This window comes from Ciona intestinalis, unplaced genomic scaffold (genome assembly GCF_000224145.3).
Source record: "Ciona intestinalis unplaced genomic scaffold, KH HT000116.2, whole genome shotgun sequence".
In the NCBI taxonomy this organism is placed as follows: Eukaryota; Metazoa; Chordata; class Ascidiacea; order Phlebobranchia; family Cionidae; genus Ciona; species Ciona intestinalis.
In genome coordinates this window covers 197,920-211,415 of record NW_004190438.2, presented here as the reverse complement: position 1 = coordinate 211,415, position 13,496 = coordinate 197,920, and the positions used below count along the sequence as shown (strand labels likewise).

The following is a 13,496-nucleotide window of genomic DNA, read 5'->3' as shown; positions in this document are numbered from 1 at the left end:
GGCGGGGCAATGGCAGTTGTTATAACATGGGTGTTAATACACCTCGTGCCAGATTACGAGTTACCAAGTATGTTACTTTGTGGGTGATTGTATTTTTTAAATTTTATTTTATGTACAGTTGACAATCCATTAGTGGCCACTGGGTTGGACAAATTGCCGTTAGGTGTCTTGCCCAAGGACACATATTCCCACAATGGTATCAGCAAAGAGCCTTGAACCCAACAATATCGAAATTAAAATGCTCCGTTTACTCCTCTCACCTCCTCCTCATTCTCACTCCCCTCTTTATCTCCTCCATCCTCCATCTTCCCATCAAAGTCATTCGACATTTCGATGGCTTCATCTTCAGGAGCAACATCATCATCTTGATCTTCTTCATTCTTTGCATCGGGAGCATCTTCAACCTGAGATGAAAAAAAATTAAACTGTGAAGAACAATATAAATTTTGAAAATCAAAAACTGGTTAATTTTTGAAAAACAAATACGTTAAGGTTTAAAAATGGGTTGCGGTTTAAAAATAAAACAATATTTATTGATGTACGAACTGATCTATATGGCTACACTATGACCAGAGATCGGCAGTTTACCAATAATTAAAAAAAAATTAAAAAAAAAACATTTTTTGGTTTATATAACTTAAAAAAGAATAAAAAAAATTGTAAATAGTTTTAATAAAAAATTCAAATAAAAAGAAACATATTTTTTACGAAAAGTTGAAAAATTTTATTAAAAATTTACAAAAGTAGAAAATATCACTAAGACACCCTACCTGATCTTCTGTTTCAATTTGATCACTGACATCTTTTGCTCCCTGTCCCTCCCCGATCCCCGCATCTTCTACATCTTTTAACTCCCCTTTGTCGTCTAGTTAATATAATAACAAACATCCCAAACTTATAGCACTTATTATTTTAATTAATACCACATAATAATAAATAACAATAAAAACTTTTAGTATTTAGTATATAATTTAATACCATCGTCTGTATGTGTGTGCTTGACGAGAGACTTACCGCAAACCTGGATATACAGTACTGTGGGGTAGGATGGGACACCTTAAGCACATAATTATAATCATTTCAAAAACAAGATTTATACACAAAGTTGAAAAGTGTAGTAACATGTAAGCATACGAGGATAAAAAGTGGTCTGACTGCGATGCGGTGTCACGACACCAGTCGCAAAAGTTACTTAAATGGGCTTTACTGAGTTTTGGGGTAATGGGCCAATTCTGGCCTAAATCCTAGCTTCTAGACAAGGCTACACCCATAAAAAAGTGTCTTGCCCATGAACACATACACCGATTAGTGTTAGTACCGCTGTCGACCATGGAACCTGGGACACTTTGGTTTCGATGCAGGCGCCTGAACCACTGAGCCACGGCGCCGGACTGATGCCTTGGTTAGTTAAAGTATCACCTCTACTGATGAGCAAATATTGTTTGCATCTTCGAAGCTTGGAATAGTAAGTTGATACTTTTTGAAGTTTTTGCATTTAAATATTAATGCATTTCTATCTTGTGAATACCTAAAATAATTATACATTATTTTAACATTATAAAAAATTAATTTGGATAACGTCATATAATGAGGATTTATTTATCTTTTTTCACACCATTTTTGGTAGCTTAATACACTTTAAGCTTGTTTAAAAAACATGTAACTTTATAAGTATTTTTTTATTATATGTGTTATCAAAATTACCTTTTTTCCACTGAATCAACATTTTTATGCAAGATCCAATATTCTTTATTTTCTCCATCTTGTGAATATAAGATAAGATGATGACCAGTTAAGCAAGCTGTTCCATGGTATGTGGGAATGTTGGAACCTTCCAGAACACATTCCTCAACTTTTGGTGTCTAAAATAAATAAATGGAAGAGTTTAAAATCTACATTAAACAGATTACTTTATTACCAAAAACCTAACTTACCCGAATATATTCCGAAAACTCCATTAAAATTTTAGACCAGTTTTTATAAACTTCCGTACCACTAGGATGTAAAGTGGAAAGAATATCTTGTTAACTTCGCCTTATAACTTTTTAACTCGGGGATTCTTAAACTTTTTGAAGCACGCCCCCCTAATGAAGATCTCAACACACTTGCGCCCCCCCCCTTTTTGTTAAATTATCACAGTGGTGTTCAATTGATACTGCCATGATCCACCACAGCCAAACCTGACAATTGGACATGCTTTAAACCGCGCCCCCTTGGTTGACTGTATCTGTATTATTGTGTAAAACCCATTATCGCGATCAACGCAAAAGTGAGATCAAATAACTGTTCGGTTTACGTTTGCGTTGTAATTTAACCTTATACACTACACTACACTACTACAGCATTTACCATGTTTTTCTTAACTAGCAGGTAGACTGTTTGTTACGAATTAGTAGGGATTCATTGCATCGTAATAGCGATTGTTTGCCTGGCAATTAATTACGACATAATAGCAATTCACATGGCGATTATTTGCGTCATAATAGGAATTGACACTTCATCATTTAGCATGTGTAAGAGGTTTAAAAACAGACTTAAACGTTTGCTTTTTTAATTTAACTTTTACGTGCGTCGTATTTTATAGCCTTTTGAACACCACTGTAATAACACTTTATTTTATAGTTTTTCGCGCCCCCTTCCGAGTGTTTCACGCCCCCCGGTTTAAGAACCACTGTTTTAATTACACACAAACCGTGACGAGTTGGGGTACGTAGCAATGTAGGCATATAAAAACGACCAAAGTGTAATAGGAACAATGTTACCAAACTTACAAAATACAAGTAGCAGAGTGCCCTATTTATTAAATCAATAACATTAAAAAATTGTGTTTATGATTATATTTTAGTTGTAGCCAGCTTCAAACCATCATCAATTACTAAAAAAAGCAGAACAATTTATGTTCGATGTTCATATTTATGCTATTAATATTTTTCTTATTTTTTCATGTTTATATTACTTTTTAGGATATTTTGCTATAACGCAATTTTGTTAAATGAATGACTGCCATCTAGCTAGGACATAAAAATAGTTATTTCTCAAATTAGCCCGATGTTTTCAAAACAATATACAAAACTGGCAGAACTTATTAAACTTTCTACATACCATAGCTGTATCAGTAACTGAGTATCATGAAAAATATGCATATTTCGCAAATTTAACCAAATTTGTTATTCGCCGACTATACAAACAAGCAAAAAGCAAAATATCGATACACCTTAACTCTGTTTAAACACATCAGTGACATCAGCAATTCATTTTATTAACCTGTCACAAACGTGGGGATTCCCGATAATATCATGACGTCGCGGATTTTAAATTTCTGCAGATATTCTGTATGCGACGTAATTATTTTTAAAAATGCAGCAACAGTAATCAAGTTTCAAATGCATCGAAAGTTTTAACACTTCTGGTTGGTTCATAAGGGTTTTTACGTTACAACCATAAAACAGGTAAACGTCCGGTTTCCTGTGAGATTACGCATCAAAAATGCACAAACAATACCTGGTATAATTCTGCTGCGGAAAGTAAGTACATCAAGAGTTGCTGGTCTTTGTATTTACATTCTTCCTTACTCATTTGGAAGTTACCGTAGTACAAGCTGGGTTGCTACATAAAGTCTTGTTAACAGTGGTATCCGGGGTGGTCTGTGCGATTATGTTATCTTGAGCTCTCCATACCATGTGAAGTGTTTTTAAGTGGGTAGATGTAGTTTATGATACATTATATGTTACATACGTGCTAGAAATTCTCCGCCTGTATTGAACTTACTCGACATTAGTCTTTTTAAGTGGACAGTCTTATTTCTTTCATTCATTCATTCATTCTCATCAACGTATGTAAAAATAATTAACGAAAACGAACAAATGATAATCAAGTAATTAAATTATGTTATCATGATGTCTCAACAACCCAGATAACGTTCAATTATTGCAATTCTATTTAGCTGTGTAATTTTAACTCCATAAAATAACACAAAACACACATTTAGCACTTTTGCTTTATTGAGCATATATTAAGTGTTTTTGATTAATGATCCCGTCTATATTACATATCATTTGGGTGGTCTAATGTCAACTGAACAACTATATTTATTTAATTAATTAGTAAACACAGGGGTAATGTTGGTTTATACACTTACGGTACAGAAATGCATTATACACCATTCAAATATGTAAGCACTGTACCAGCACATACACATGATGTGCCATACATAACAAATAAAAGATTATACTTTGATAGGGATAAACATGGTGGTAATTAAAACGGAAAATTTTACACTATTTATTAGGAAAATACATTTAACATTTTAAATTTAACCAACTTTGTATCAATAGGTATATTAAACTATTTATAGAAGTGTATATTTGATGTCACAATATTTACTAGATTAATGGAATATTTTTGTTTTAAAAGCAGAAGATGTAAAAAAATATCATGCTGCTTTGTTAACTGGAACAACTAAATAAAATAATAACAACTACTAAGGAAATATCTTAGTTTAATCTTCATGATTTTTAACCCTTATGTTTCCATGCAAAGAGATATGGACAAAAATGGAAACAGGCAAAAAATTGACTCGGCCGCGGCTATAGCTTGGGATAACTGCACGACCACGAACACATGTCAGTCTGTTAGGCATTATTTGTAAAAGAACTTTTATAGATCAATAGTTAGAACAGCAAGAACGGGATGATTGTCTTTGTTGTGTGACATCAACACCAGCACTGCCTGCACCTGTCTCCTTCACTGGAGTCTATACAAGTTTAAAAAAAAAATAAATAAATGTCTTTAAACAATAAGCACATCATTTAATATATCCTTTATTCTGCGTGTGCGTATAAATAACAACAATGGAAATATAAAACATCATGGATTTTGAGATGTAAATTTAAAATAAATATGGCATAAGCCAACATTTAAAATCATTCTGAGTAAAACTATAAGCTAAGTAATCAAAAAGTATATGATAAAATAAGTTTGAATTTTCAAACCCAAATAATCTTTAATACACTCAGATACATACCTTATGTAAAATATCCGTTGCAAGAGCAATAAAGGCCGTCTCAATATTAATGTTATTCTTGGCACTAGTTTCATAAAACTTTATTCCGTGTTCTTTTGCAATCTACATGTTAGACATATTTTATACTTTTTTAATAACACAATTTATAGTATCTTTTTTCTGTTTGGACTAAAAATAAGACATTTTACACTTTGGAACTATAAAAAGGTTAAGTGATGATGGGCAACCATTGTCAATACAACTTGGTGCCGGTATTACCTTCTCACACTAATTGTGCTACTACAAATCAATTTTAAGCTTGCATTTTGAATGCAGTTTGAATTCAACTAACAAAAAACATTTCCACACGACGGTAAGTGCATCTTTTATGCCAAAAAATGAAGCATGGGATTCGATGAGAATTTGTCTAAAGTTCGAAAAATACTATTTATTTACCATTTCTCCTCTTTCCTTGCTAATCATCCTCTTATCTTCCATATCGCATTTATTTCCCAACAACATTTTTTCCACATCCTCACTTGCATGCTGTGGTAAATTTGATAAATATTTTACTAGTTAGCAAGTCAGGGTAAGAATAAATGATGTATGCCTTATCCAAACAATCCTCAACTAAATAATATTTCGCATTAGAAAAAAACAGAAGGTATGTTTTAGTATTTAGGTATGTGACATTAAAATCATGTCCCTAGGGTTAAGATGAGAAATATAAAGAGTGTAGGTGAGATATTATTTACATAAACGAGAACTAAATCACCAACATGACTTGAATGAGGTGTGAAGCATGACTACACACTTCAGTATACTGTGTAGTGTAAACAATTACAGTGATTTCCCCCTGGAAAGTGAACCACTAGTATAACAGTCTCAAATGTGCTATTTCTTTACAGCACTGTAATCACTAATCAGTTAGCTTTTGCTTCTTTATTTTTAAAATGCTTAGGATCCATAAATTCTTACAATTAATGATATAATATATATATGATATAATATATATTTAGTATTTACTTTTATTGAAGTTTAATATGTTAAAAATATTGTAACAAAATATTTTTTTAAATATTTACTTGTTCTTAACCAAAGTAACCAGGTCAACTAAACGTTATGTATAAAAAAATACCTCTTCAATGTTTCTTAACCACTTCGAAATGTTTTCAAAACTCTTTGTGTTTGTTATATCATAAACCAACATAATACCATTCGCTCCTCTATAATAGGAAGTGGTGATTGTGTGAAATCTTTCTTGACCTGCTGTGTCCCTGTCAAATTTAACAATGTTAATTTAAATACAATGATTTGATCCATACTTTGTCTGAGTAACGATAATGTTATATATATATATATTAAGTGTGGTTTTGTGGAATTGTATTTTTTTTGGGGGCGCTTAAAATTTTAGCGAGTTCTGTTTGTTTACTCCACTCCTTTGTCCAAGTTTCTCAGAACACATAAGTCATGACTCATGACTACTGCAATGCAAGTATTTTGACATCCTAAACATAAAGTTTGTAAAATGTTTGCAAATCCACCCTCACCTCAAGTACTATAATACCCAAATAAACCCAAATATGTCGTTAACAGTCCTTATTGGCTTAACATTAAAAAGAAAAGGTTCACACATTTGCACAGCCAGAAAAAAATAGGAAGTAATAAGAATTCAAAATTATTGAGGGCAAGAATTATAATGTCACCCAAAGTTATGATTACATGATGAAATACTTGGATGTTGGTTCATCAGCACGTTCCTACCAATTTGCAAAAAAATTAAAGTAAAACTTTATGATTACCAAATCTGCAGTTTAATTTTCTTTCCATTGAGTTCCACAGTTTTAATTTTAAAATCAATTCCTGAAAAACATTAAAAATAGTATAAAAATATATATATTCATAAAGTATTAACCTAAATAAACCAAACTGGCAACTGGTTATTCTTCCATATTTAGTAGACCTAATATTAAATAGCAATGACCGTTACAACCTGAATATAGGTAAACAATAATTGTTTTAAGATGGTCTGTTAGATAAAATTACATTTGTTCCACATATTGGTTATAAAATGTAGCTTAGAAAAAAATGTAAATAAATTTTGAGCTCGTATATTGAAGAACATTTCTTTTATAAATCCATAATTTTAAATCCCTATTTATTACAACTAGTATGTAGGAGTAGACAATGATTTCAACATCTTGCTTAAATCTGATAAAAACCATTTATAGAAGGTTAAATAAATGTTCTCCTGGTGTCTTGTCACCCCATACTCAACACCAAGTCACCTTAATGATGATAATATTACTAAAAAATACATCAAGATTTTTTAACCAAGTTTATTAAAATTTTTTTGAGTCTATGCTTATGATGCCATTTTTAAAGGTTTGTAGGTAGATAATTCTTTCCTCTTTAAAAAAAAACAAACTGTAACAACTTTTTACCAACGACCAATAATTTTTGTAAACACCTGTTCCAGAATGCATATTTGCATTACTCTTAACCAAAGGGTTTAAACAGTATAGAAACACTTTTACTTACCAATAGTCGAAATGAATGTTGTATTGAAAGCATCATCAGAAAAACGAAACAACACGCATGTCTTACCAACACCAGAGTCTCCGATCAGTAATAACTTGAAGAGCAAATCGTAAGTCTTTTTTGCCATTATTTCCTACTTTACGAAAAAACTATTTGTGTTGTTAGATAAACTACTTCAACAGACAACAAAATATCAATTTTCAAGTTTCCGCTTAACTGAAAAAAAAATAATTTTGCAATTTTTCCACTTTTCCAGATAAACTGCTGTCTGCAGATAAAATTGCACAATAAACAAAAAATACCCCCAGCTCAAACATCTACTATTCGGCACATTTAAAAGTACTGATATAGAAATCCAGTGCAGTGTCACAATCTGTTCAAGCGATCTTATCCAACCGTGTATCAAACAGAGAATATTGCTAGTGTGAAGTAATAAATAGTTAACCTAACACAAGTCAGAGGAATTGCGGTGTCAAAGCATGCTTTCGCGCATTTTAAAGACATTGGACTATACGAAGAAGAAGGTACACTTTTTCCGCTAGGTGTCAGTAATTATTTAAATTAAAAAATACGTAAAAACGAACAAAACAAAACTACAAAATGTTAATAAGTGCAAAACAAATTAATTAAATATTAATAATGCCTTTATAAATATTTAGTAAGAACATCTTTCCCACATTAGGTCAGTTATATACTTTTGTCTCTTTACTGTCGTCGAGTCTGTGGTGTAACGGTTAGCGTGTGGTCATTATTTACTTTCTGTTTCATTTTTATCGGGTTCAAGTCCCGCACAGTGGAATACTAATTTCTTAGAGTTGTTTTTGTTTGATTAGCACTAGTTGAGGTTAGGGGTTACAGGTTTAAATCTTATGTGTATAAACCGAAAAATTACCCCCCCCCCCCATAGAATAGAGAGACGAACGAATTTGGTATCGCCTCCTAGCGGAATAAGTGTACCTTCTTCTTCCTATAGTCCCATGTATTTTAAAGTTAAATCTCGAATCAATACCCAAAGTCTCTCGCGAAAAAAATTATACAGTGGGTGTTAATGAAACCGAAAAAAACTTTTGGGATCAAAACTTTTCCTAGCCACGGGCTGAAAGGAATACCGACCTGTGTTATAACAACTGCGGATGCGACACCTCACATGGAAGGAACTAAATTCACTCATTAAAATATCATTCAATATCTATTCTATAAAATTACTTAGTTATTTAGCAAATAACGTTTATACAGCCCACTTAGACGAACAACTCCCTGAATGATAGTCATGACATTTGATTTAAGTTATTTCGTATAGTTCGCTTGTGGTTAATTTCTTTTTATCATTGGATTTACAGTTTTTGTATAACGAAGAATTACTACAAGTACTTTTTAACTAAACCATATATATACCAATAAACTATTAAATTGCAAAGTCAAACTACTTTTACACACAAACGGACGACGCACATCTAAACATGAGTACACCGCATTCTGATCCTAACAACACACGATGGCGTTTTTTGGTTATTTTAAATAAATTAGGAGAACACTGATTACATGAAGGCTTCAAAACTGTTTGCATCAAACCGGTAAAATGCATACATAACACTTTCGAAATACGAAAATACGGCAATTTTTAAACTAACTTCAATAACAGGAGTGTCAGTCACCAAATGTTAACACAGACATTTTGGCAAAAACCTGGTGGCCGACATCAAAAGACAGTGTTGCCTAGTTTATAGCAATATGTTTATTTACAAAGTAAGGTAAATGATTCTATATATAACTTAGAGCAAGGTTACGTTAACAAATGACAAGAAGGTTTAAGCAAACTAACATTATGTAATGTTTTAAATTTTTGTTTATTTTAAAGGTTAAACTTTGTTACTAAAGTCAAAACACGGTTATAATCAATATGTACCTCAATGCTGACAAAAATACTCGGTCAACACCGTATTATGCAAAAATGGCAGTGATTGACTAATGTTTGGTAGATACTGAATAGTGAATAAAAGAACTATCATAAGACTGGACATATTTTGTTTAACTAATATTTATACATCGTGTTTATGTGTATGTTTTAAGAGGAAATTACAAGAATCGTGTGAAAAGTACACTACGTAAAAAGGCAAACAAACAAGAGAGTCTAGCTCTTATACAGGGCCACGAAAGCTATACGACGTGAGTTAAAAAAATGAACGTAAATACACATTAAACATCAAAGAAACCGTCTGTGTTGCAATAGAATACGAAATGTTGAGGTAGGATAGTGATAAAAGCTGGACGGAGATGTCATGTAACTTTTGTTTTTCGATCATATTATATCACTTTTTCCAGTCATACAACACTTTTCAGCCATGCGGTGCACTCTTACCCTTTGTGGACTTATAAGTTCTACTATTATCTTACATAAGAAACGTGTATAAGAATTGTTTTTATTTATTTGCAAATATTATACAACCAAGACTCTATTACCAGAAATTTTAATTTTTGTTTCTTTCGTTATATGCATGCCTGGTGACCATCTAAAACACTTATTACAACAAATCTGCTGGGAAAAGTATTTTGTGTTAAAGGGATATCTTGAACTTATTACTAATTTTATTTTTACTGGATTAATAACCATAACACACCTTTGGTGAATCGGAATATGTATAACAGGATGGGGTTAATACTTCAAGATGTATTGTCCAATATTTAAAAATCAAATCATATGTCTGTTTTTGGGTATATCACCAAAACTACTATACTATTGTGCTTTTATTAACACGTAGAGTTATTTATAGATTCACACACCATATGCTATGATTGCGTGTCGCAAAGAGGCAGGGAATTAAAAGAAAAAAAATGGTTAGTTTGAATAATAAAACTTTATTAGCAATATACTTATAATTTACACGAAACAATAATTTTATGCTTGAAAAAAAAACTGTGAAAATTAAGTTTAAAAATTCCTTTCCTTGCCCCCCTGCTATAGTTTTTAATATGCCCGAAACCGCGATACGTTCTTTTTTCTATTCACGTGACCGCCAACTCCGTCCCATTTCGCTTGGTCTCCATTGTAAAAGATAGGCGCGTAGTAGTTTTAGCTGTTTATTTAAAAAACTACACCAACTACTCAAGTTTATTAGGCCAGTTTGGTTATTTGGTAGGTTAACGGTTATAGTTTACCACTTGTTTAGGGAATTTAAATGTTTAATAAATTTAATTAAAAACCTTTAAACAAACGGTTTGTTAGAAGTATACTCATATTAGAAAACAGTTGTTTTACCCTATAACTTTAAATTAAGTAAAAAAAAACGAAGAAAAACTACATAAAACGCCCTCGATTTCATTGACTACAATAGTAAACGGGAACAACTCGCGAAAGAGAGAAAGTGTATCATGCTCTCTCTTTTGTCGGCAGTGGTGGGCGCGTTCTATTCTTTTTTATATTTCTGTGCTTTTAACTCAAACGCGGCTGCAGTTTTAGCCATAAGGAATAAGCAACTGTTGTTTATAACTTAATTAATGCTCTCCACTAGATGAATATATACAGATGTATTGACGATAACACGAATCATAAACAATAGCCAGATTCCAACAATAGCCAAAATAGACCCAAGTCAGCCAGTTTGCCGCACCAGACAGGAGAAAGGCAATATAAGCCAGTCAGACGGTGGCGCTAGACAGTCAGTAAAATGATAATAGTTGGAGTTAACACTCATAAAACTAGTTTTAGAGATAAACGAAAATTATGTACCTAAGAAAATAGGCATGGTTCAATTTTAGATGACATTAGCACAGATAATAAAATTAATTCAGTCACAGTTACTTGGGGATAGTTTATGAGAAATGGCTTGTGCGAAATATAGAGCGTAGGCCGTGGGAACGTGAACATGTTTATATAGTATTTACTACCGATTCTAATACTAAAACGAAGGTTTATGAAAAAACTTTCAAATGTATTTTAGTCTTGTAAAACTAAAACTGTCCCCAAAATGTGAACCTTGACATCGCTGCGTTTATCCAACCTCTTATACTTGTTGGGTTTTGGTAAACTTTGTATCCACCATACGCCCCAATAAGAGTAAGAACCCCGATCGTAATCATCGCTTCTTGCTTCATTCTTTTCATAATAGGATGACTTTCCATGTATTCTTTAAGAATAGAAGCCCTAGCATTTGCATGTGGAAAGGCTTTTTCCGGGATTTTCTCTCCAAGAAATTTACAAATTGGTTCCCAACCGTCTTTGAAATTGTATAACAACAACTTATCTTTCGGGACTTTTTAATGTCATAGAAAAAAAGGACAAAATTGTGTAAGAATAAAAATATCCTCTCTGACAAGTATAGGTGGTACCTGCAAAACGTACGCATTGTGATTTCTGTACATTCGTCTCCAAACTGTCTCGTTATGCTGGCATTTTGACCAAGGCCATTTTTGCGTTGAACCAACTTCCACTTGCACTGAAAAGGAAATCAACTGTCTTCAGATTATGAATGAGAAAATAAATGCAACTTACTCTAATCTTCACGTGATTGGAAAACGACGGTTGTAATTACACGGGTGATATGTTTCACACACCTCGTGCTCGTGCCCACTTACCAGTTACCACGTATGTAATTACGTGAAAGATGTTTTTAGTGTGGTTTACAATTTAAACAGCCCATTAGTGACCACTGGGTTCGAGCAACTGCCGTTATAAGTGTTTTGCCCAGGAACATTGGCGCAGTGGCACGGTTTGTTATAACGTGTACCCAAACGGAATATAGGCTTAAGGCTCGTCGCTGCTAGCATACTGGTCGTATTGGCCAAAACACTTAACGGCATAACTGCTTCAATTCAGTGGTAACTAATCGGTTGTCGAAATTGTCAGACAAAGATAAAAAACCACCCGCAAAGTTACGTTCGTAGTAACTCGCTGACATGGTGTGTATGAAAGAGAATAACCATGTTATAACTACTGTTGTTTTTTCGTCCACCCGAGAATAAATCAAGTTATATTTAACACAAACCACCACATTGGTAGCAACGACACAAGCCCATGTCTCGTAACCTTTTGGTTCGAGGTTGTCAAAATAAACATTTACCTGAAAATAACCAAGTCTGTTAACTTACAACAAGCTGAAGTAAACTGAAAATGCTGCCATGCAGAATAGGAGAGCACTTGCAATAAAACGTACATAGTTTGGTCTAGCAAGGAATCCAATGTTTGCTTTAAACTTCGCACCCAATCGTCTTCATCTCGAATGGAAAATATTATCTGCAGATATACGAAAGATCAAAATGGTAATCTCATGACCAAATTCAACTTGACCAAACCTTAAAATGGTACCTTGGTAACAACGCACTTTTCTTTCTTTTAACGCTCGATATACAAACACATAGAATATTCCAAATCTTTTCAAATCAAACAATTAAACACACAATGTATTTAGAAGAAGCTATATAAGACTTGGGTATTCGATCAAGAATTAATTCGAGTTACAATAGGTACTGATTAAACTTAGCGACGTGAAGTCGCTCGATTAACATGTGAGTTTAATAACAACGGCACCCCTGTTAAAAAGGTTAACAAAATATAAAAATAAAGACCTTTGATTCCGGGTAAGCTTCTAATATTTCTTCCCAAAAGGTATAACAAGGAGCATCAACCACTGCGTCCATACCTTCGTACATTCTTCTGAAATCGGCCACAGTTCCACCTTCTTTCAATATTTTTCTCCAATCTTTTCCAAGATACCACGAGTTTTCAAGCCAATCATACGTTTTATAACCAAATTCATTGAACACAGCTGCCATGGTTTTGGTCCCAGTTTTGGCGTAACCAGCATATATTACTTTCATTTTATCGTAATTCAATTATACTTTCGACTGCGTTGTTATTGCAAGATTTTAGCTTGCTTGTTCCGTCATGTGTTAAATGCACCTACAATAAGTTTAGTTAATAAGTAACGGCTATTCCGAATGCTTTTGCCACCACACT

The 13,496-nt window shown here is 33.0% G+C and overlaps 3 protein-coding genes across 6 annotated transcripts in view; all 3 read right to left on the bottom strand.

Annotated features, from left to right (window-relative positions):
* Positions 1-3,689, bottom strand: part of LOC100181041 (myotubularin-related protein 9) — a 6,422-nt gene extending 2,733 nt beyond the window's left edge. The window contains exons 1-3 of one of the 3 annotated variants that reach the window (XM_009863279.3): positions 3,502-3,689; positions 1,705-1,862; positions 1,420-1,528 (exon numbers count right to left, since the gene is read on the bottom strand). In XM_009863279.3, the coding sequence (XP_009861581.1) occupies positions 1,420-1,528; positions 1,705-1,862; positions 3,502-3,576 (342 nt within the window). In that variant the 5' untranslated portion in view covers positions 3,577-3,689. Of the gene's footprint in view, positions 1-1,419; positions 1,529-1,704; positions 1,863-1,934; positions 2,111-3,102; positions 3,258-3,501 lie in introns of those variants that run through there. The other 2 variants (XM_009863280.3, XM_002129959.5) reach the window with 2 other exon arrangements.
* Positions 3,690-3,981: 292 nt separating this feature from the next.
* Positions 3,982-7,768, bottom strand: LOC100185758 (ras-related protein Rab-10-like). Its single transcript, XM_002129847.5, has 6 exons — positions 7,544-7,768; positions 6,805-6,865; positions 6,141-6,279; positions 5,459-5,548; positions 5,024-5,125; positions 3,982-4,753 (listed from the first exon to the last, which is right to left on the bottom strand). The coding sequence occupies exons 1-6, from the start codon at positions 7,668-7,670 to the stop codon at positions 4,664-4,666; spliced, it is 609 nt and encodes a 202-aa protein (XP_002129883.1). The 5' UTR covers positions 7,671-7,768; the 3' UTR covers positions 3,982-4,663.
* Positions 7,769-10,817: 3,049 nt separating this feature from the next.
* On the bottom strand, positions 10,818-13,493 carry LOC101242321. 2 transcript variants are annotated; one of them, XM_026838788.1, is made up of 4 exons: positions 13,106-13,493; positions 12,629-12,773; positions 11,870-11,976; positions 10,818-11,793 (listed from the first exon to the last, which is right to left on the bottom strand). In XM_026838788.1, exons 1-4 carry the CDS (start codon positions 13,355-13,357, stop codon positions 11,641-11,643), a joined length of 657 nt encoding a protein of 218 aa, XP_026694589.1. In that variant the 5' UTR covers positions 13,358-13,493; the 3' UTR covers positions 10,818-11,640. The 2 variants fall into 2 exon arrangements, with proteins under 2 accessions (XP_026694589.1, XP_026694588.1); XM_026838787.1 differs by having other exon boundaries at positions 10,818-11,797; positions 13,106-13,486.
* Between the last annotated feature and the right edge of the window lie 3 nt (positions 13,494-13,496).

Coding starts and splice junctions, on each gene's coding strand:
- LOC100185758 (XM_002129847.5), bottom strand. CDS start 7,670: ATGGCAAAAAAGACTTACGATTTGCTCTTCAAGTTATTACTGATCGGA. Junction 6,866..7,543: donor AACATTCATTTCGACTATTG/GTAAGTAAAAGT, acceptor AATGTTTTTCAG/GAATTGATTTTAAAATTAAA. Junction 6,280..6,804: donor AAAATTAAACTGCAGATTTG/GTAATCATAAAG, acceptor TAAATTTGACAG/GGACACAGCAGGTCAAGAAA.
- LOC101242321 (XM_026838787.1), bottom strand. CDS start 13,357: ATGAAAGTAATATATGCTGGTTACGCCAAAACTGGGACCAAAACCATG. Junction 12,774..13,105: donor AAGCTTACCCGGAATCAAAG/GTCTTTATTTTT, acceptor GTATATCTGCAG/ATAATATTTTCCATTCGAGA. Junction 11,798..11,869: donor ACAATGCGTACGTTTTGCAG/GTACCACCTATA, acceptor CTATGACATTAA/AAAGTCCCGAAAGATAAGTT.